The sequence below is a fragment of the Schistocerca nitens genome, chromosome 9 (genome assembly GCF_023898315.1).
Source record: "Schistocerca nitens isolate TAMUIC-IGC-003100 chromosome 9, iqSchNite1.1, whole genome shotgun sequence".
Classification (NCBI taxonomy): Eukaryota; Metazoa; Arthropoda; class Insecta; order Orthoptera; family Acrididae; genus Schistocerca; species Schistocerca nitens.
Genome location: NC_064622.1, coordinates 157,261,976 through 157,284,537, shown reverse-complemented (window position 1 = coordinate 157,284,537; position 22,562 = coordinate 157,261,976). Strand labels below are relative to the sequence as shown.

At 42.8% G+C, this 22,562-nt stretch overlaps 1 protein-coding gene across 5 annotated transcripts in view; it reads right to left on the bottom strand.

The window, feature by feature from the left end:
• Positions 1 to 22,562, bottom strand: part of LOC126203834 (uncharacterized) — an 83,309-nt gene that overhangs the window by 54,027 nt on the left and 6,720 nt on the right. Inside the window, exon 2 of one of the 5 annotated variants that reach the window (XM_049938203.1) lies at positions 640 to 859. The exons of 3 other annotated variants lie outside the window; for them this stretch is intronic. In XM_049938203.1, coding sequence (XP_049794160.1) covers positions 640 to 859 — 220 coding nt within the window. Of the gene's footprint in view, positions 1 to 639; positions 860 to 15,801; positions 15,854 to 22,562 lie in introns of all 5 variants that reach the window. One more of the 5 variants, XM_049938206.1, reaches the window with a different exon arrangement.

Below are 22,562 nucleotides of genomic sequence, written 5' to 3'. Positions count from 1 at the left end.
GTAAAACACCGCGGACATGAAGGAAGTTGCCGTGGGTTTTGCTGCAGTTGCTTAGAGGTTTGTTTATTGTTAGGCCGAGGCTGCACTTGGGAGCATACTGTGGCCACGTCGGCCAGCGGGTACATGCCGCACGTGTCGTCAACGGCGCACAGAGGTTGTACTTCCCCGACATCACCCCATGCCTCTATTTGCACCCCAGCGGCGTCACCCAATGCCTCTATATGTGCTCCAGCGGTGCGAGAAAGTTCCAAGGCTGAGCGATGATTAGGACTTCATCTAGAGTCGGATTTGTTAACTGAAGGGCATGTTGCCTAAGTTCTTTGTCGGGTGCCGACCGGATAATAGCATCCCATACCATGGAATCGGCGTAGGATTCTTTGTGAATGTCAGTAACAAATTGACACTTTCGATTGTGGCTGTGAAGTTCAGCAGCCCAAGCGTGATAGGATTGATTCTGTTGTTTTTGACAATGATAAAAGGCAACACAAGAGGCTACCACATGCATATGCTTTTGAAAATATATGGACAGAAGTGAGCACATTTCAACAAAGGACAAAGACACAGGATCTTTCAAGGGAGCCAACTGCAACAACAACCAATACATTTGAGGTGAAATCCATGAAAGGAACAGAGACTTACATGTTTGGTCATCCGCAACATGAAATGCCAAGTAGTGCTGTCGAAGATGTTTTTCGGAATCAGACCATTCTTCCGCCATCTCATTGTAAGGAGGTAGAGACAACGACAAGAGATGCCCCGCATTGGATGCCACGACGAAATCATGAATCGCAGATGTGAGAAGCATTTGCTGTTCAACGAGACCTCGCAATAGTTGCTCTAAAGAAGCATGGAAACCTGTCTGTCAACGATGAAAAAGAAAAATTCACTACCTCGTCACCAATTGTTATAACATCAAGTTGAACAAATATATCTCTAGGACGACACAATACATGTAAGTCACAGATTAAGTAAACAAAGTAAGACGTGTGTACACTGTAACAGTCAAATCAGCACTGAGTCCAAGGCTAGCGGCCACTGGCTGGCTGGGCGCTTAGGTGGCACAGCTGCTGCATGGCTGGCAGACAGCGCCGCATGTAGAGGACACACGTAACTGCGCGGCAGCAGTTTGAAGGATCGGCGAATCACAACAAAGAACTCATCAGGTGCTGTGTTATTAACGTTATGGGTATCATGTCCATAATACTTTAGTAGCTCAAGATGCAGTAAATTGTTCATTTACAAACCAGTGGATGGGAAAAGGCAGTCCTGTTCAGAGGTATCTGGTGTGATTGCCTGAACTGATGCCATTAGACTTCTTCCTCTGGGTCATGCAAAAAATACGATCTATATGGATGTTCCAGTTGTTGTGGAGGACATGACAGATCAAATTACTGCTGCATGTAAAGTGATTACTCCAAGTATGTTGACTGCAGTGAGTTCATCAATGATGCAACATATATAAAAATTTCATGATGCAAATGGTTCTCACTTTGAACATTCTTTTTAAAAAAATTTACCAACATCAGTATGATAGCACATAATAATGTCCTGATTGGTTTTGTTCAAAATATTTGGTTTTATTTATTTCAGTCAGTATTTTAAACAATGGAAAATTCAGGATGGAATAATGACAATATAATGAAAAGAATAGTTGTTACTCAACACATAGCGGAGATACTGAGTCGCAGATAATCCCCACAAAAAGACAGTCAAACAAAGCTTTCAGCCAAACATGCCTTTATCAGAAGAGACAACACACACACACACACAAATGCAACTCACACACCCATGACAACAGTCTCTGGCTGCCAAGGCCTGGCCTCAGCAGCCAGAGATTGTTGTCATATGTGTGTGAGTTGGATTTATTTGAGTGTATGTGTATATGTTGTCTGTTGTGATGAAAGCCTGTTTTGATGAAATCTTTGTTTGGAAGTCTTTTGGTTGTGCCTGTCTGCAACTCAGCATCTCTGCTATATGGTGAATAGCAACTATCCTTTTCATAATATTGTCAGTCATTATGTTTTTACCAGAGTGCAAATGACACAGCATCTGTAAAAAAATGATTTACATTTAAAATAATAAAATTTATTTTCAAAATTTAACAAATTTGCCCTTAACAAGCATTCCTTTCCAAGCAAAAGAAATTATCTTGTGAGGACATCAGCACTAGTGATATCAGTGATCAGAGTTTTCATGGTGATGAGGAATAAGACATTTCAGTTTAGAACCTGGTGTAATGTGGTTGTGCTGTAGTGCTATCTGTCTCAGTAAAGGTGTAAGACACAATATCATGTCATCTACATTAATGGCATGTCTGCTTATGCCATTTAGGTAAATCTTCTATACCATTTGACTACATCTTATGCAACAGTACTATTTCACTCCGCCTTGACTACTCCAAGCTGGCAGATGAACAAGTCCACAATCCATTCATTACATACTTACTCGGCAGTGATGCCTCCAATTTCCACATTGAACAGTGAGTGAGTTCCAGCACTGATGCCCACATCCTCTGTGATGTCTCATACAACAGAATCTGACCTCTCATCCCCATGTCCATGAGCAGCCCTATCTTTGACCAGCTTTGCAATCTGGCTTACTTCGGGATTTGACCAGTGGTATGGCTCATAACCAAATGATTCATTTACATGAAATGTATACACCCTTGGAATATGAACACCCATCAGCTGTATAATGGGATGACAACAATGAAAATTAGTGCTGGACTTTGACTCAAACCCGGATTTCTGGCTTTCCGTAAGCAATCGCCTAACCTTTAAGCTATCTGAGCACAACTCACAGCCAGGCTCAAACTTACCCATGCCGTCAACTATGTGTCTACAACCTGTACTCAAACATCCATTATGTATTATCCCATACAGAGGAAACATTGTATTTGAAAGTCATTTCTCTGGTATCAGTGGATAGATATCATATTGCAATGCCTGTGTTATTCTGAATTGTGGTGTAATGAACAGGTAACTACAGCCATTATGAAATATATGAAATGTATTCACAGTTGCAAATATTAAGGACATATGGGATAATGACAGCAAAAATTTGTGCCAGGCTGGGACTCAAACCCAGATGTCCCACATTGTAAATCAGATTAACACAAGCACTGCAATATCATATCAAAATGATTCATTTGGCTGAACATCAAATGTGACTGCTATGCTTGGTTGCAGGCTTGCTGGCATGCAAATGCACCAAGGTTGGCAATCATATGCAACCTCCTCTCAGTTGCCTTGTTGTTCTGAGGGCATGATTTTGACATGTGTGCCTTCACCTCATTGATTTGTTCCTAGAATCAGAAGGTTACAAATACCTACTGTCAATAACTGATCAAGTCTCATGATCGGGCAAAGCTGTGCCTCTGAAAGACATCACAGTGAAATCCAAGTGTTCATCAACATATGGACATCTTGCATCAGTTGTCAGGAAACAATAACACTAGATCAAGGGCACAATTCAAATTTTATCTGTTTGAAGCACTCTGCCACCTCCGGGGCATTACCCAGAATTGTACAACTGTGTACCACACACAGAATAATGGGGACATAGAGAATTGGCTTCACACCCTGAAGACTACATTCATGTGCCATGGTAGATTGTAGACGGAGGCCTTGCTGTGGGTGCTGCTCAGTGTTCACATGGAATTGAAGGAGAACCAACAGGCTACCCTTGTGGAAGTCTTGCATTACAAATCCTTAATGCCCCCTGTAGTAACACAACACACGTTTCCGTCACACTTCACCTAGTGTAGACCGAGAACTGTCTGCTAGGCGTGCCCGATGAGAACTGACTGGGCACGGCCCGTGCTGCCTGAGTTGTTGTTGTTCCGCCGGCAAAGGGCGCGGCTGAATTCTCGCGTGTCCTCTGGTGGACGGGACTTTACTTGCGGCAACCACTGTCCGTGATGCACCATGCCGATGTGCACCTCCCGCGATCTTTCTGGTGGCTAATGCACTCCTCCTCCTTTGGGGAGTGAAGCCACTGTGATCCACTGCGTCAGACGGTGGACCGTCGTGCAGTAGCGATGACCTCTACGTCCATTGCAAGGCTGGAGTCGGGGGGATCTGCCAACCCTTGAGCCAGAACCTTCGAATACGGTTGGAAGTGACCCACATGAAGAGGCCCCCGCTGTCCCATCACCAGAGCCAGGGACAGAAAGGGCGACAAGCCGTCAAACTCTGGATCCCGGTCCACCTCAGGAGGGGCAAGAGCCAGTGGCGGGGACGACAGGGAAGGGACAACCACAGGTGAACCAGTCTCCTGAGAAACCAGGCCTGTGAGGGGGGCCGGCTCTTGCAGGGGCATCTCTAATGATGGTGATGCCAGTGCTGGAGCTACTGGAGGCCGCCAAGGCTGAGAGCCATCACAGTGTGGCGGAGTCACAGGTGGGAGGGGCAATAGCGTCCCCTGAGAAAACAACATGGGTGCTGGCAATGGGGAAGCCAGTGCCCGAGGGGTAGGAGGGTGGGTGCCCAAATGTGGACGTAGCTGATTTTGGTGACGACGTACCTTCCGGTCCCCCGCCTGCAAGGTATAGAGCGAGTGGCCATTGCGGCGCAGAACCACTACTGGTATCCAATGTGGATTGTGACCAACCCCACGTGCCCAGACCAACATACCCGGTGGAAAGCCGGGTACCCCGTTTTGTGAAGACTGGCGAGGACCAGGCCAGAGGAGGTGCAGCAGAGTCCTAGGTGGCCACCCGTGGAGGAACTCTGTGGGGCTGCGTTCTCCCATTGGTGTGGTCCGGTATGCTGTCAGGAAAAACGTCAATGCCTCCTCTGCAGGAAATTCATGCACATACTTTTTCGGGGAGAGCAAACATGCCGAATGCTGAAGCGCCGACAAAAATCCTGGAAGGTCTGCGAAATAAACTGAGGTCCATTGTCCGATACCAGGGTGACTGGCAGACCTTCCACAGAAACGATTTTTGCTAGTGCCTGGATTGCAACTTCTGAAGTGGCTGAGGAGCAGCAAACCACGTATGGGAATCAGGAGTAAGCATCAATGACAATGAGCCAAAAGCCATTGAGAAACAGGCTTACAAAATCTATGTGAACACATTCCCATGCCTGGGTTGCAGGCAGCCATGAAGAGAACGCTGACCTGGGAGATGCCTGTTGGCTTGCACACTGGGAACAGGTGGCCACCAAGTCCTCAATTTCTCTGTCAATACTGGGCCAGTAAACATGTCTGTGAGCCAAGGTTTTAGAACGGGAAACACACCAGTGCCCCTTATGTAATAACGTGAGGACCTCCCTTCGCAAACTTGCAGGAACAACCATGCGAGGAGCTGTATCATCGGTAGCCAGAAGGGGAACTCCTTCCAAGACTGAGAGGCGGTTTTGTAGAACAAAATAGTTACAAAGAGGGTCCGAGGCCCGACCTGGAGGTTGGGACAACCACCCCTGCTGCCCTTTCCCTGGTGACTCTAGAACTAGGGATCGAGAAGCCATCAACCACTTGGCGGGACGCCACATCCAAATGAAAACACATAATCTCCTCCCGATCAAACTTAGGATCCGGGCCCACTGGAAGATGGGAAAGAGCGTCGGCATTGGCATGCTGCCCGGTAGGGCGAAAATGAATGTCATAATGGTACTTAGAGAAGAACAAGGCCCAGCATTGCAGTCTGTGGGCCACCCTATCTGGAATCTGAGAGGCGGGGCCAAATAACGATATTAATGGCTTATGGTCAGTGATTAACTGAAATTTCATGCCATACAAGAAAAGGTGAAACTTGGTAACAGCGTAGACAATGGCCAAAGCTTCTTTTTCCACCTGGGAGTAATGGGCCTGCGCAGGACTAAGAGTTTTTAGACGCAAACGCCTGTGGATGCTCGGAGCCATCCGCATTGCAATGGGCCAGGACCGCCCCCACCCCATACTGCGAAGCATCTATAGCCACGACCAACGGCTTATTGGGGTCAAAAGTAGCCAAACAAGGTGCTGACATGACAAGGCCCTTCAATGAGGTGAACGCTTACTCGCAAGCAGGTGACCAATCAAAAGGAACACTCTTGCGCAGAAGGCAGTACAGGGGGTGGGCTATGGTGGAAGCCCTGGGAATGAACCACTGGTAATAAGCAACCTTGCCTCAAAAAGCTCCTTCAGCGAAGTGGGCCATGGAAGGTCGATGATACCTTGGACCAAACTTCCTAGTGGCTGGACGCCGTGCTGTGAGATGGCGTAGCCCACATACTCAGTGGACGGTTGGAACAAGTTCGACATATGCAGGTTGCAACGCAGACCCACGGACCTGAATTTGAGAAAGAGGGTTTGAAGGTTGTGCAAGTGTCCTTCGTGCTGCGGCCTGTGACAATTATGTCATCCAGGTAATTAATACAACAAGGGATTGTCAACGTGACGTGCACAAGATAACGCTGAAATATCACTGGGGCACTGGATATTCCGAAGGCCAACCGCTGGTAATGGTAAAGGCCAAACGGGGTGTTGACGACCGCCAGCCGTTTGGAGTCCTCATCAAGTGGTATCTGATGATAAGCCTCCGAAAGATCGATTTTCGATAAATATTGGCCTCCCGCCACGGCGGAGAACAATTCATCAGAACGAGGCAAAGGATAGGTGTCCACCACCAATTGGAAATTAATGGTGACCTTGAAATCGCCACAAAGACGTAATTTTCCCGTGGGTTTCCTGACAATAACGAGGGGCGAAGCCCACTCACTAGAAGAAATGGGAAGAACGACCCCAAGGGCTGTCAACTGGTCTAGCTCTGCTTTTACCTGAGGGTGGAGAGCCAAGGGGATCTGCCTCGCGTGTAGAAAATGCAGGCGAGCTGACGCCTTCAATGTCAAGTGAGCTTCAAAGTCTGAAACACGCCCCAGGGGCTCTTCAAAGATATCCTTAAAGTCAGAGATCAAAGATTCCAATGATTGATAGGGAACGTCTTCGGAGACCAACTGTATGGTGTCTGCGATAGAAAAACCGAAAGCTTGAAAGGCATCCAATCCAAAAAGGTTAGCGGAGCTCGCATCACTGACAACAATAAAAGTAAGAGGCCGAGTGACTGATTTGTAAGTAACATCGGTAGTGAATTGACCCAGTAGGGGAATGAACTGTTCGCCATAACCACGTAGATGCCGTTAAACTGGCGCCAATGGAGGCGACCCAAGGTCGGAGTAAGTTTGTGCATTCAATAAGGAAACTGCCGCGACTGTATCTACTTGCAGTTGTAATCGGCGCGACCGAACCGATACCTTGATAAAGAGTTTGTGTGCCGATGCATCAGGAGCCTGGCCTGATGAAACTTCCCAAATGTTAACATCCATGTCCTCTGTACCTGCTTCCTTCGATTCTTTTGAGGCTGAGCGGCAAACTTTAGCAATGTGTCCTTTTTTATTACATTTGCGACAAACGGCCCAATGCAGGGGGCACTCTGACCGATCGTGATGTATATAGCACAATGCACAGGATGGTAACAGGGGCCAGCTGCCGGAACTCAGTTTACGTGCCATGCGGGAGCGGCCATAACGGCCGGATTGTACCACTCGCACGTCGTCCATCCTGGACGCAGTGGACGTGGCCGCGCCACCCTGAACCGCCGCGATGTCGCACCACACTTCCAACTGTTGACCTGCGGCGTGAGAGACCTCATACGATTGAGCAATGCACAGGACTTCCTCGAGGGAAGGGTCTTCCAGTCTTCCAACTGCAGGGCCCGTTGCCGGACCTCCCTATCAGGGGCTGAACGAACAGTGACGTTGTGCACCATAACATGGGCATACGACTCTCGCGACTGCTCCGTGACAAAATGACACTTGCGACTAAGACCATAAAGGGTAGCAGCCCACACCTGGTAAGACTTGCATTGATAGAACTCGACCCTAGCCGCCACAACATGCATGCAGCGGCGATAATATGAAGACAGCAATGAACACAATGCGTCAAAAGACAAGGACGAGGGTTCCTGCAACGGCGCTAGCTGCCGCAAAACTTGATACAGCGAGGGAGATATCCAAGACAAGAAAAGAGCACAACATACCACCGCATCAGCAACATGAAACGCCTGGAAATGCTGCCGAAGGCGATGTTCATATGCATCCTAATCCTCCGCAGTCTCGTCAAACGGGGGAAAGGGAGGAGGGAACGGCACTGGAGCAGACTGCATGGAGAGCAACGCCGGAAGCACTTGTTTTATGGTTGCCATGAGCTCCATCTGTTGTTCAACCAAAACCCGCACTAAATCCTCCATGCCATGGATAATCTGCAAAACCGGAACAACGACACAACATGTGAAAGAACAATCTTACTCATCGCGAATTGTGTAGTAACACGATTCACGTTTCTGTTGCACTTCACCTAGTGTAGACCGGGAACTGTCTGCTAGGCATGCCCAATGTGAACTGACTGGGCACAGCCTGTGCTGCCTGAGTTGTTGTTGTTCCGCTGGCAGAGGGTGCGGCCGAATTCTCGCGTGTCCTCTGGTGGATGGGACTTTACCTGCGGCAACTACTGTCTGTGACGCACCGTGCCGATGTGCGCCTCCCACGATCTTTATGATGGCTACTGCACCCCCCCTCCCCCCCATGGAGTTCATAACTCCCCTGACACCAGTTCCCAGCCCAGCAGTCCAGCCAGCATTAGTGCAGCAGGTGAAGTGTCACATCCACAATTTTCAGGTGTCACAACCTACTGTACACACTGCCCTGAGAACTTTCCTGCACAAGTCTCTGTTGGACTGCAACTACTAAATGCTGTATGATGACACAATCCAACCAATCTAACAACTGCTCTATTCTGGTTTGGTAACCATTGTACAAGTGGTCAAGCAGTCAAGATTTAACTGCCTCCGAAGAAAAACATCTGTTGTGCTCAATGTCTTGATTACAAGAGAGAGAAGTGACTGTGTTCTGCTCTGCAGATGCCTCCAGCACCCACTCACATGACCTTCCTTCCAAGCACACTATTAGCTAAGCTGACAGTGTGAATTCAGCAGCAACTTCAGCAGAGAGCTGAAGGTGTCTCTTGTCAGCAGCTTTAACCAGACCTCAGTTCTGAAAGGCAGGCAGTTTAGGTCACATAGGGACAGCCAAAGTCACTTGGGAGAAAACCTATAAAGACATGAACTAGGACCTTTGAAATATATTTTTAAACCAATTCACTAAATATTTCTTGACTGGCTGCCACCTTGTACAACATTGTCGAGAATGATCTATAGATCTTTGACATCTTGCTCAGTGATAAAACAACTACAGTTTCCTTACACAGGCTCAGACAGGCAAGGGTTCATCGTGTCCCTTTCACTGCATGCCCCATGAATTCTGACACCCGCACAAGAATCAAGATAACCACTCTCCTGTCAACACACCATTTTCACCACCTCTCCATGGAAACTTGCAGCACCAGCTTAAGAAGCAATGTCACTTTTATGTAGTACACTTCACAATGGTTTATACATGTTTTGTACCAAAGTTCCACCTGTCAACTAGCTATTTCACAGCCCAGTGACCCGACAGTCATCACCCTCAATGTCCATGACTGTGATCCTGAAGATATCTGTCAAACTCATTGATGACCATGACATCATATTAATAACATGCTGTGATGTTCATGATGCGGTTATTGCACCGATCGCTGGCATCTCACCCACGTCTGTCAACTGCTGCCACATATGGACTATGCATCTATATCATCAAGATTGTCAGCAAATGGTATGCTCACCATTACTTTGCCAGCATATGCTTCTCTTTGGTTATTTCCTTACACCATGCCATTGATTCCACCTCCACCATGCTCCGAAGCACCACCCCCAGTGGTTCATCCAAAGTCACTGCCTGTGCCTAGCACATCTCACTTTGGCTATCCCCATTGGCCTTGTTCTCAACTGGCACAATATCATCTCTACACCAACATCACCAGGCAACAGACGCCAAGAAATGGCCCAACTATATCCTGCTTTGCAGCTGGCCATGACATGACTGGTCACACCCATCTGCACATGGTTCCCATGACTGATATGACTGATGACATTTATCAACCATCCAATCATCACTTCCACCAGTGCTCTGCACTAAGTCAAGCAGCAAGGGAAGGAAAGGGGGGTTTGGGGGGAAGCTGTGTGAATACATCATCACTAGAGTTTCCATGGCAGTGTGGAATATCTGTGTGCAGTATGAGCAAGACAGTTTGGTTTTGAGCTTGGTGTAATGTGGTGATGCTGTAGTGCTCTCTGTATCAATAAAGATGTATCACACTATATTGTGTTGGCTACATTAATGGTACATCTCCTTATGCCAATTAGGGAAATCTGCCACAGTCTCTTCCTAACCCTAACTGAATGACTTTCCAGTGATATAACTTTTTCTTTGGTACAAAACCTGTGTAAACCATTTTAAAATGTAATGCATAAGAGTGACATTGCTTCTTAACCTGGTGGTGCAAGTTTCCCTGAGGAGGTGATGTAGACTTCTGGGTGGCAGGCCATTAAATAGCCACAGCATGGCACAAAAATTCCTGTATTCAGTGTTCTTGTACTTCATGATTTCCAAAGTGTTATATCACTAAATTTGTCTCATCAATATCTGCTATTTTAGTGGCAAAAAATAGCATAGTTGAATTTAAAATGCAAAATGCAAAGTCCTTGTTCAGATTTCACAGAAAAAAAGGAGAGAGAGAGAGAGATAGAGAAAGAGAGAGAGAGAGAGAGTGTGTATGTCTTACAATTCATTAATGGTACCGACTTCATATAGCTTGTGCACTGCCTTTCAGTTTGGGTTTAGGTTCATGATTGTCTGTACAGAAAGCTGTATACACTTTCACATACTAAGTGCTGGTAGAACTAAATAACTGAAAATATCCTGTTCCTATGCTCTATTATCTTGATGTGGTCCTTAATTATGAGAAATGTAAACTATACTTCAGAAATTAATATTATATGGCATTAATGATGTTCCTCTTGCATGGAAGTGTTCATAACAGAAATTAGAGAGACATATTGACTAACTGTATCACATGAATGACCCTAATCTCAGAAATGGGGAAACATGCAATGCACTGTCTCAAAAAGTTCAGAACTTGGTGTATTATTTTTCCTTTGCTACATAAATGACCTTTCAATGACTTTAAATAATAGAGTAAAAACAGTAATTTCATAATGTCATGGCATAATATGTTGCACCAGTCAAATGCAGCCCCACTTTGAATGCTGTTCTCAAACACTGGATGAGTTGGTTGATGTTCTTAGACAACTGGAAATCACCCAGACTACTGTCAAACAATTGGCAGCTGCTGTGAATTGGTGTGTTGGAAGAGCTCCTGTGAGTCATGTACCTGTGATACCAGTACCAGAGGTACTTCAAGTACTATCATCTCCTGTGTATCCTCTCTCCTTCTCCGAAAGTACAGTATTTGTCATTACTTATATATTTGGCTGCAAATGGCATCTCAGTGTTAGATCTAGGTGTCCTATATGAGGTGGACTCAGGGTGTTGTATCAATCCCCCTAACCAACAAGTTTCAGGTGCTGTCTTTCATTGAAACTGGGGACTCACTTAATTGTTTTGGGGAAACCTGTTTTATTCCAATGTCAAGAGGAGACAAGCACAAAAGGGCACAGGTCCATTAATCACCGGCAGTTCAAACATACAGTGAGTGATGGTACCCCTTAGGGAAATGGCAGCAGGGAACAGAAAAGGACACCAGCTGCACTCAGTGATTATGTCTGGTGGTCTCATTCACCATGTTGAAGAGGCTATTCCAGCAACCATTCAGAGAACAGGATGCAATCAACTGCAGACCATGGTGGACATTGGAACAAATGATGCATGTCATCTGGGCTCTGAAGTCATACTTGGGTCATTCCACCAACTGGCAGACAAGTTGGGAAGACCAGCCTTGTGCATGGAGTTTCAACGAAGCTCACAGTTTGCAGCATTGCCCCCAGAACAGATCGTGGCCCTTTGGTTCTAAGGTGAGTGGAAGACTGAACCAGAGACCTCAAAGGTTTTGTGACAAGCTAGGGTGCAACTTCCTAGACTTGCACCACAGGGCTGAGAACTGTAGGTTTCTCCTAAATGGACCAGGTGTGCACTACATATCAGGTAACTAACTGGGTATGGCGGGCAAACTAGGTCTTTTAAATTAGATGACCCTCCATCCAATCAAGATAATGAATCTGTAGAAACTGAGAAGTATCAGTGTAAGACTGAAAGAAATATCTCCCATAGGTGAGAGTATTAAAATCCTAATGGTAAACTGCCAAATCATTTGCAATAATGTTCCAGGGTTTGAAGTTCTCATGAAAAGCAATGAAACTCACATAATACTAGGTAAAGAAAGTTGGCTGAAACCTGACACTGACAGCTGGTGAGATTGTTGGGTAAAATTTAAATGTATATTAAAAGGATAGGCAAATTGGAAATGGAGGTGGATTATTTGTTGCAGTAGACAAGAAACTCAAATTCATCGAGATAGAAATTGAAGCTACATGAGAAATTTTTTGAGCAAGACTCAGTTTCAATGGACATAAAATGTTAATTGGATCCTTCTATTTCCCAGCAAACTAATCTCTTAATGTAGCCAAAAACTTTAGAGAAACCCTCAGTTCACTTGTGTGTAAGTTTCCAAATCATACTGTAGTCATGAGTGGAGACTTTAATAATCCAACAGTTAATTGGGAAAATTACAGCTATGTCACTAGTGGGCATGATAAGACATCCTATGGAACATTACTAAATGCCTTCTCTGAAAACTACTTAGAACAGATAGTTATGGACTTCACTCATGTGAATACATATTGGATCTATTGGCAGCAATAGACTGATCTCTTTGAGGATGTTCATGTCGAAACTGGTATCAGTGACCATGACACAGTTGTTGCAACAATGAGTACCAAAACACACAGAACAACTGAAACAAGCAGAAAGAAATATATGTTCAATAAACTAGATAAAAAAAATCAGAAGTGTCATATCTCAATGAAGAACTTGAAACTTTCACCACAGGGTAGGAGCATGTAGAAGAACCATGCCTCTTTAAAAGAATAGTTGACTATGCATAATAGGAGGGTGCCTCCATGATATACAGTCAACATAAATATATTTCTATTGAAACAGAGACTACTATGTATAGGTACACAATGAAGTATAGGTCTACAGACAAAGAGATGCTAAATGAAATGTGTTTGGCTGTCAAGAGAACAATGTGTGTTGCCTTCAGTGACTACTGTAATAGAATATTGTCAAATGATAATTCAGAAAACCAAGAGAAATTTTTGTTATATTAAAGGTTGTTAGTGGTGCCGAAGTTCCAAGTGTATGAATAATCCGCTGACAAACATAATTTCTCAAGCACCAATATATGTGCAGGACAAAAACGAAAGAAATTCCAGAACATTACATAGCAAGAAAATCTCGGCAAAAATGAAAGTACTAATATTAAGTGACAGTAATGGAAGAGACTGTGCTCAAATACTGCAAGACAAACTATGGCCCTCATACCAGGTAAAAAGCATAGTAAAACCTGGTGTCCCACTAAAAGAGGTGATAAAAAATGTAGAAAATTTGACAAGAAGCTTCAGTACATGTGATACTTTGATTGCAATAGGGGTTTCTAATGACATAGACAAACCTCTCGATCTAATGTTGAAACATGTGGTAGAACCATTGGAACCAATACCTGCTCCAAGTCACAAAATGAATATCATTATCCATCCTGTACGCAGGAGATATGATGTTCAAAATTTAAATAGTAATATTAATACTGCAAACCTCCACCTGGTACAGGCACTGAATTTAGCAAAACATGCATACAAAAAAAGAATTGCTGTGAACTTTGAAATAGGGAGACTAGCCAGAAACCACTTCACAACACATGATTTACACCTAAACAAATGTGGCAAGGAGATTATCTGCAATAGACTGGCCTTCCTAACAACTATGGGGGAAAATAAGAAACCAAAAGTCAGAAACTATAAACAGATGCTAATAAGCAATTGGATAAAGACAAACAAGATGGGAAATAAAAAGAGTAATAGTGGCCATACTGTGCAAACTACACTAGACAAATGGGTCACGAAGTCACAGAGACAAAACACAAACCCCCTGACCTCTCAAAAAGGTCAGGAACCTGAAAGGATGAATAATGTGATGGTGAACATTATCGAGACATCCCTCCAAAATGTCAATGTGATGCCTCAGCAGTGTGAAGTGCATGTGGATACTTTTCAGGCCCACCTGGAAGACGAGTTGGCTGCCAAGGGTGACAAACAGAACCAGCACAACTGCTCGTAAGTCAACACACCTGGAATACAGCACAATTTAAACTAAAGCTCAGTGACACAGTAAATATGACTTCGAGCAGCCTGAGTAAACCCCACTCAGACCTGAAAATCTATTATCGCAATGACCAATCCTTGAGCAACAAAACTGATGACTGAAGCATTTTGCTGACCAGTGAACTCAGTGATATCTCAGTAGTATGCCTAGCAGAGCACTGGCTCTGCACTGATGTAGTTAAGTTAATCTCACTACCAAACCTCAAATTGCGTGAACACTACTCCAGATCAAATGATGGACATGGTGGGGTTGCCATCTTCATCAAACAACACATTGAATATAGCCCACTTCCTACCCTAAAGGAAATAGGAACAGGCAAGATCTTTGAATGTGCAGCCATAAAGCTTATAGATCTAAATCTAATTGTAGCTACAATTTACCGTCCCCCCTCCAGTAGCATTAATGATTTTCTGTTACAAATGGACTTGTTTCTATCCAAAATAAGTCAGTGGAAACAGGATGTGATTATATGTGGTGACTTTAATGTAGACTTTCTCACCCACAACAGAAACAGGGAAACATTGATTAAAATTGCAAAAACTTATAATCTGCATGGCCTTGTAAATGAGCCCATTAGAATAACACCCACATCCAAGACAGCTCTAGATCAAATTTTTGCAAATAGAAATAAACTTAACCCAACTCTAGAAGTATACAATGCAGGATTCAGCGACCACCAAGCTGTCATTCTAAAGGTCAATGTTAGCAAAGATGCCTCAAACCCAGTCCCACCTAAAACTTTAAGAAGGTTTTTCACCCAAGAGAACTTGAACAAGTTAATGCCCTCCTTAGTAAAGAAAAGTGGACAGAGATGTACGCAGCCAATTATGTCAAGATGAATCTTGACAAAATGATCCACCACTTTGAAGAGGCCTGTCCAAAACAACCAGTAAGAATAAATAATAATAATAATAATAATAATAATAATAATAATAATAATAGAAACAAGAGTTGGATTACACCCAGCTATAAAAATCTCTTGCAAACATAAAAGAATACTCCACATGTTATGTAAACAAAGTAGTGTCTCCCCCAAACTAATAGAATACAATAAAAACTACACATTTATCCTAAGAAGAGTGATAAACCAAGCAAAAAGGATGACATTGACAAATCCAGCAATAAAGTAAAAGCGATGTGGAATATCATAAAAAGGGAAAGAGGGGAAATGAAAGCTTCACACACGAACATAGAAATCAAACTCAACAATGAATCTATATCTAATCCCAAAGTTTTGGTAAACCCTTTCAACAATTTCTTTATGAGCATAGCTGAAAGATTGGTCAAAAATAATCCTAACACAAATTACCAACCAGCAAACCAAAAATATCACACATGTGCAGAGTCAATTTTCATTACCAGAGTCACTGAAAATGATGTTGCAAAAGCCCTCAGAGAGTTAAAAAATTCATATTCACCTGGAATTGATGGTATCCCAGCAGCTGTAATCAAAAATTGTGAACACACAATTGCTGAACCATTAACTCACCTCTGTGACTGTTCTTTCCAGGCAGGTATCTTCCCTGAAGCTCTGAAACTTTCTAAAGTAATTAATGTCTTCAAAAAAGGTGATAATAAAGGTATGAATAACTACAGGTCTATCTCAATCTCATCCTGCTTTTCTAAAGTTTTTTTAAAAAATAGTGTACAAAAAATGATGGACTTCGCTGAAAAAAAAAAAGATTTACTAAGTTCAGCTCAACATGGGTCCAGGAGCAACAAATCTACTGAAACTTCAGTATATAATTGCATAAATATGCTATTAGAACTGTTAGATAGAAAACAACCCATAACAGGCATATTTCTGGATCTGTCAAAGGCTTTTGACCACAAAATATTACTGGAAAAAATAGAACACTATGGTATCAGAGGAATTGCAAACAACTGGATTGCTACATTCCTAACCAATGGGATGCAGAGAGTCAGCATGAAATACACCAATAGACAAAGCAACTCAATAACCAAAATACTATCAAGTAATAAAACTGTAAAGCAAGGTGTTCCACAGTGCTCAGTATTGGGACCCCTACTTTTCCTCCTGCATATTAATGATGTGAGCCTGAATGTTGATGCGCACAAAACAATTATATTTACTGATGACACAACTGTACTCCTCAAAGGGGAGAATACAGAGTCTGTGCAAAAAGCTGTGAACTTGCCCACTGAACAACTCAGCAACTGGGCTAAAATCAACAGATTAACTATCAACACCAAAAAGCCAGCTTCCATGAACTTACACACAACACAAAATGCAAATTCCTCTCAGCCATTTGTCACTGTAAATAACCAGCCAATAGATACCGACACTGTTTTCAAATTCCTGGGTCTGTGGGTTCAAGATAACCTGAAATGGAATACACATACAGGAAAGGTAAATGCCAGGATTTGTACTGGCTGTTATGCATTGAGTGTACTGAAAACATGTGCTAGCCTGAAAACATTAACCAGCACATACTACGCTTACATACAAGCCCACTTAAAATATGGTGTAATATTCTGGGGAAATTCTCCAACTATTCTGAGCACATTCAGAATCCAGAAGAGAGCAATGAGGATTATTACTGGGAGCAAACCCAGAGACTCCTGCAAACCCATCTTCAGAAAGCTGGAAATCTTTACACTGCCTTGCCTCTGCATTCTCGAGACTCTAAAATTTTTCAGAAACCACATAGTGCCAACTGACCCGAGAGTCATAAAAAATAATGAAATACACAAACACAACACCAGGAAAAATGCAAATCTGCATGTTATACGTACAAACACTTAACTGTGTAAAAAGGGAGCTTTCCACATGGGCCTCCAACTGTTCAACAATCCTCCCACTAGTATTAAGTCCATCGAAGACAACGTAAAATTTAGCAAAGTCGTGAAGTCATATTTGTTGTGTCACTGTTTTTACTCTGTAAATGAATACTTAGAACAGCAATCTTGCTACTTGTGTTAAATTTAAAACATTGAGCAATATAATACATTAGGATACTACAGACCTATGTTAATATATGTTAACAATGTTAACTGATATTTTCCGACATCTGCAACACACTGTGTACCATCAGGTCACATGGAATAAACAAATAAACATTTAAAAAGGAAAACCCAGAAGAACTACCCCAATTTAATCAGCCTGCCAATGAAAAGATGAAAGAAATAAGTATTAGTGTCAGTCATGATGAGAAACATCTGAAATCATTAAAAATGAACAAAGCTCCAGGGCACAATGGAATCCTTGTCAGATTCTATACTGAATTTCTGGATGAGATAGCCCCTCTTCTAATTACAATCTATTGTAGGTCTCTTGACCAAAAAATTGTGCCCAGTTCTTAGTAAAAAGTACTAGTCAAACCTGTCTGCGAGAAGGGTAGTAGAAGTGATCCACAAAACTACTGTCCAATATCCTTGGCAACAATTTGTTGAAGTATCTTAGAAAATATTCTGAGCTCAAGCATAATGAGATATCTTGAACAGAATGACCTCCTCAATGCCAACCAGTATGGATTCTGAAAACATCAACCTCATGAAATAGAACTTACTCTTTTATCATGACATATTGCATGCTTTGGATCAAAGCAGTCAGACAGATGTGGTATTTCTTGATTTCCAGAAAGTATTTGACTCAGTACACATATGCTTATTATCAAAAGTACGATCATATGGGGTATCAAGTGGAATTTGTGACTGGACTGAGGACTTTTTGGTAGGGAGGACACAGCATGTTATCTTGGATGGAGAGTCAACATCAGATGTAGAAGTAAATTTAGGTGTGCTGCAGGGAACTATGTTGGGACTCTTGCTGTTCATGCTATATATTAATGACCTTGCAGAAAGTGTTAATAGTAACTCAGACTTCTTGCAGATGAAGCAATTATCTATAATGAAGTACTATTTAAAAGAAGTTGCATAAGTATTAAGTCATATCTTGATAAGATTTCGTAGTGATGTAAAGATTGACAACTTGCTTTAAATGTTCATAAATGTAAAATTGTGCACTTCAAAGTATCACAAAACATAGTATCCTATGACTATAATATCAGTGAATCAATGCTGGAATCGGTCAACTCACATAAACACCTGGGTGTAGCCCTTGGTAGGGATGTGAAATGGAATGATCACACAGGCTCAGTTGTGGGTAATGCAGGTGGTAGGCTTTGGTTTATTGGTAGAATACTGAGGAAGTGCAATCAGTCTAAAAAGGAGAGTGCTTATAAATCACCCACATGGCCAGTTATGAAATACTGCTCAAGTGTGCGGGACCCATACCAAATAGGGCTAACAGGGGATATTGAACATATAAAGTGAAGGACAGCCCAATTGTTCAAAGGATTGTTTGGTCCATGGGAGAGTGTCACAGAGATACTGAAGGAACTGAACTGGAAGACTGTTGAAGATATACATAAACTATCCTGAGAAAGTCCATTAACAAAATTTCTAGAACCAGCTTTAAATGATGACTCTAGAAATATACTACAATTTGCAGTGTATCGCTCACGTAGGGATTGTAAGGATAAGATTAGAATAATTACTGCATGCATAGGGGCATTCAAACAATCATTGTTCCCACACTCCATACATGAATGGAAGGGGAAGAAACACTAATAACTGGCACAATGGGACATACACTTTGCTATGCACCTCATAAGGGTATGCAGAGTATAGATGTAAACATAGACGTAGATGTAGATATAGAAATAGAAGTTAACTAATCAAGGACCAGATCTCTACCAGACACAGCCTATGCAATATCTAAAAAGGTCTACAACTTCAAAATGAACTTGTGCTCTGTAATGGTTCATGATTCACAACCTGCCTTCAGTTTCCATCCTGCCACTACCTCTCTATTACCTTAAAAATGTAAGGGACTGCCTGTGAAAGGCTATGTTACAAGTTTAAGTGCCTTGTCTTGCACCCCATTTTAATCTGCCAGGAAGGTTCAGGTCTGGAAATGGTCCACAGTGAACAGTTTAAATCTTAAACATACAAAAACTCATACTTTTCAGTGTTGAACAAATAGATAGATATGATCTGTTAATATGTATACATTAATAACGTGGAAATAAAAGGACGTAGTGCAACAATGAGTGATAATTTATTTCTGAGACCAGCTGTGTTTTGTGAAGTAGATGTAAGGCCCATAACAAATGGTTTGTAGGTATGACAGTTGACAATTAAATAAGAATTGTATTGACACAGAACACTTTATTATATTATTGATAAAACACATGTAACCCACCAAAAGCATAGACCTTAAGCAAGTAAGGTGGAAAAAGACTAGTATATTAGTTAAAGTGAGGACATTCCACACTTTTTATATGAATGTTCAACCATTGTGTTGCCATGCAGCTCCCCCTCCCACAGAGTGGAGCTTCCAAGATAAATGGATATTTGTGCTGGATGATTCTCCTAGCCCTGGTGCACACTGGGTGTAGTGAGTGTCCTGAGAGTGTTCTTCCTGTCATAGCACAGCATTGTCAGAAGCTGCATCTGCTGGCATAGGTAGGAGAGAATGGCTCCATCTGGCAATGGTGTAGGTAGGGTGGCTGTTCCAATGTAGGTGCTGTATGACAGTCGATGGGATGGTCCACAACATTGTCCACCTGGAACAGCTAGGCTAGCTTTACATGCCCAGCAGAAATGATGGTTGGTTTATCATTAATTAAGGCCATTATAATGTGGCTAATATGGTTCAAAACCAGGTAGCAACCCGTATGAGGCAGTTGTAAAGGGGGCCAGATGAAATCTGTGTGTTGTATCACATGAGTGCACATAAATAGATCTTCGTGGGTACAAATGGGAGGGTCTTTGTGAGGTGACTCTAAGGATGGACAGAAATTGGAAATCTGGTTTCTGAAAAGCTGGATTATGAAGGGTGCATCTCAAGAAGGGTAGCCTCATTTCCAATTGAAAAAATTCTGACAGAAGCCTGACAGTCTCACCATTTGCAAATTCTGCCACTGATGCACCACAGTGCAGTTTGAATGCATCATGTAAACAAAATAACGCAAGGGGCATGGGAGTGACCCAAGACGAGTTGTAACATAGTAGGGCTAACTTGAAGTTCTGGTGCCAATGTTTCACAATGCCATTGCTGGTCGGCTGGTACAATGATGTATAAAACCACATTTTTTCTGCCAGTTTGCAAAACAAGGTTGACTCAGATTGTCAGCCCTGCTCTGTTGTCACACCTGTAGGGCAACCAAATGATGCTATCCATGAATTTAGAAATGACTGTGAAACAGTTTCTGCCAAGTAGTGGAATGAGGTACCCTCTGCCATGCATGTTATGGTGATCCATGGAGTATGTATATACACTGAAGCACCAAAGAAAGTGACACAGGCATGCATATTCAAATACAGAGATATGTAAACAGGCAGAATATGGTGCTGCAGTCAGCTACAAATATATAAGACAAGTATCTGGCTCAGTTGTTAGATCAGTTGCTGCTGCTACAATGGCAGGTCATCAAGATTTAAGTTTGCTGCTGCTACAATGGCAGGTTATCAAGATTTAAGTGAGTTTGAACATGGTGTTATAGTGGGCATACGAGTGATGGGACATGGCATATCTGAGGTAGCAGTGAAGTGGGGACTTTCCCATACAACCTTTTCACAAGTGTACTGTGAATATTAGGAATCCCGTAAAACATCAAATTCCCGACATAGCTGTGGCTGGAAAAAGATCCTGCAAGAACAGGTCCAATGATGACTGAAGAGAATCTTTCAATGTGACAGAAGTGCAGCCCTTCCACAAATTGCTGCAGATTTCAATGCTGTGCCATCAACAAGTTTCAGCATGTGCACCATTCAAAGAACATAATTTGTATGGGCTTTCAGAGCCAAAGGTCCACTTGTGTACTCCTTATGACTGCATGCCACAAAGCTTTATGCCTCACCTGAGGCCATCAACACTGATGTTGGACTTTTGATGACTGGAAACATGTTGTCTGGTTGGATGAATGTCATTTCAAGTTGTATCAAGAAGATAGAGTGTATGGGTATGAAGACAACCTCATGAATCCATGGACCCTGCATGCCAGCAGGGGACTGTTCAAGTTGGTGGAGGCTCTGCAAAGTGCAGTTGGAGTGGTATGGGACCCCTGATACATCTAAATATGACTCTGACAGGTGACACATATGTAAGCATCCTGTCTGATCACTTGCATCCATACATGTACATTGTGCATTCTGACAGGCTTGGGCATTTCTGACAGGACAATGTGACACCCCACACATCCAGAATTGCTACAGAGTGGCTCCAGAAACACTATTCTGAGTTTAAACACTTCCACTGGCCACCAAACTTCCCAGACATGGACATTATCGAGCATATCTGGAATGCCTTGCAATGTGCTGTTCAGAAGGACTCTCCACCCCCTCATACTCACGGATTTATGGACAGCCCTGCAGGATTCATGGTGTCAATTCCTTCCAGTACTACTTCAGACATTAACTGAGTCCATGCAGCACATTTGCATGCTCATGGGATTTGCATGCTCATGGGGGCCTACATGATATTAGGCAGGTGTACTAGTTTCTTTGGCTCTTCAGTATAGATATAGATGGGTGAAATTTCTACCCGTCAGGTGGATTTATCATCAACTGGACTGTGGACGTGACATCCTGCTTTAGCTGAATGACAAGGCAATCAAGTTTTAACCTGTAACTGACAACCATACTCCACACCCAAACACACAAATCTGCCCATTATCATTAGTATAGAGGCATTAGTTACTAAATGCAAGTCCATGGGTGCTGTTAAAAACCTGTTTCCAGAAACACAAAGGAATGAACAGCCATGATCGGTTTTTCGGAAACATCACACCACACAAGGAAGTTAGCCATTGGTAATTTCTGCAGGAGCAATCCTGTGTTTGATTTGTTTGTAAACTCCTGTAGCTCTGTGTAGGTTTCTTGTGCCTTAGCAAATTGGGTGAAGTTGACGCATGTGGAAACTGCATTTATTTGGAAGAAGTAATCATCCACAACATCATCAGCACCCACAAGTGATGAATGTTGGTAGTAAATTGGGTGATGAATTCTATATGGTAGAATTGATGAGGAAGAGTCTTCAGAGGTTTTGAAAACCATGAAAAACTGGTTTATAATTAGTAAAAAGTGTGAAATAGCATGCCTCTATACCCTATCAAAGGTTTAATGACTCCATAGACAGCCAAAAGTTCTCTATTATAGGCACTCCAATTTGTCTGTGCTTCTGTCAAGTTATAGGAAAAGAACCCTAGTGGCTACCATGTATCA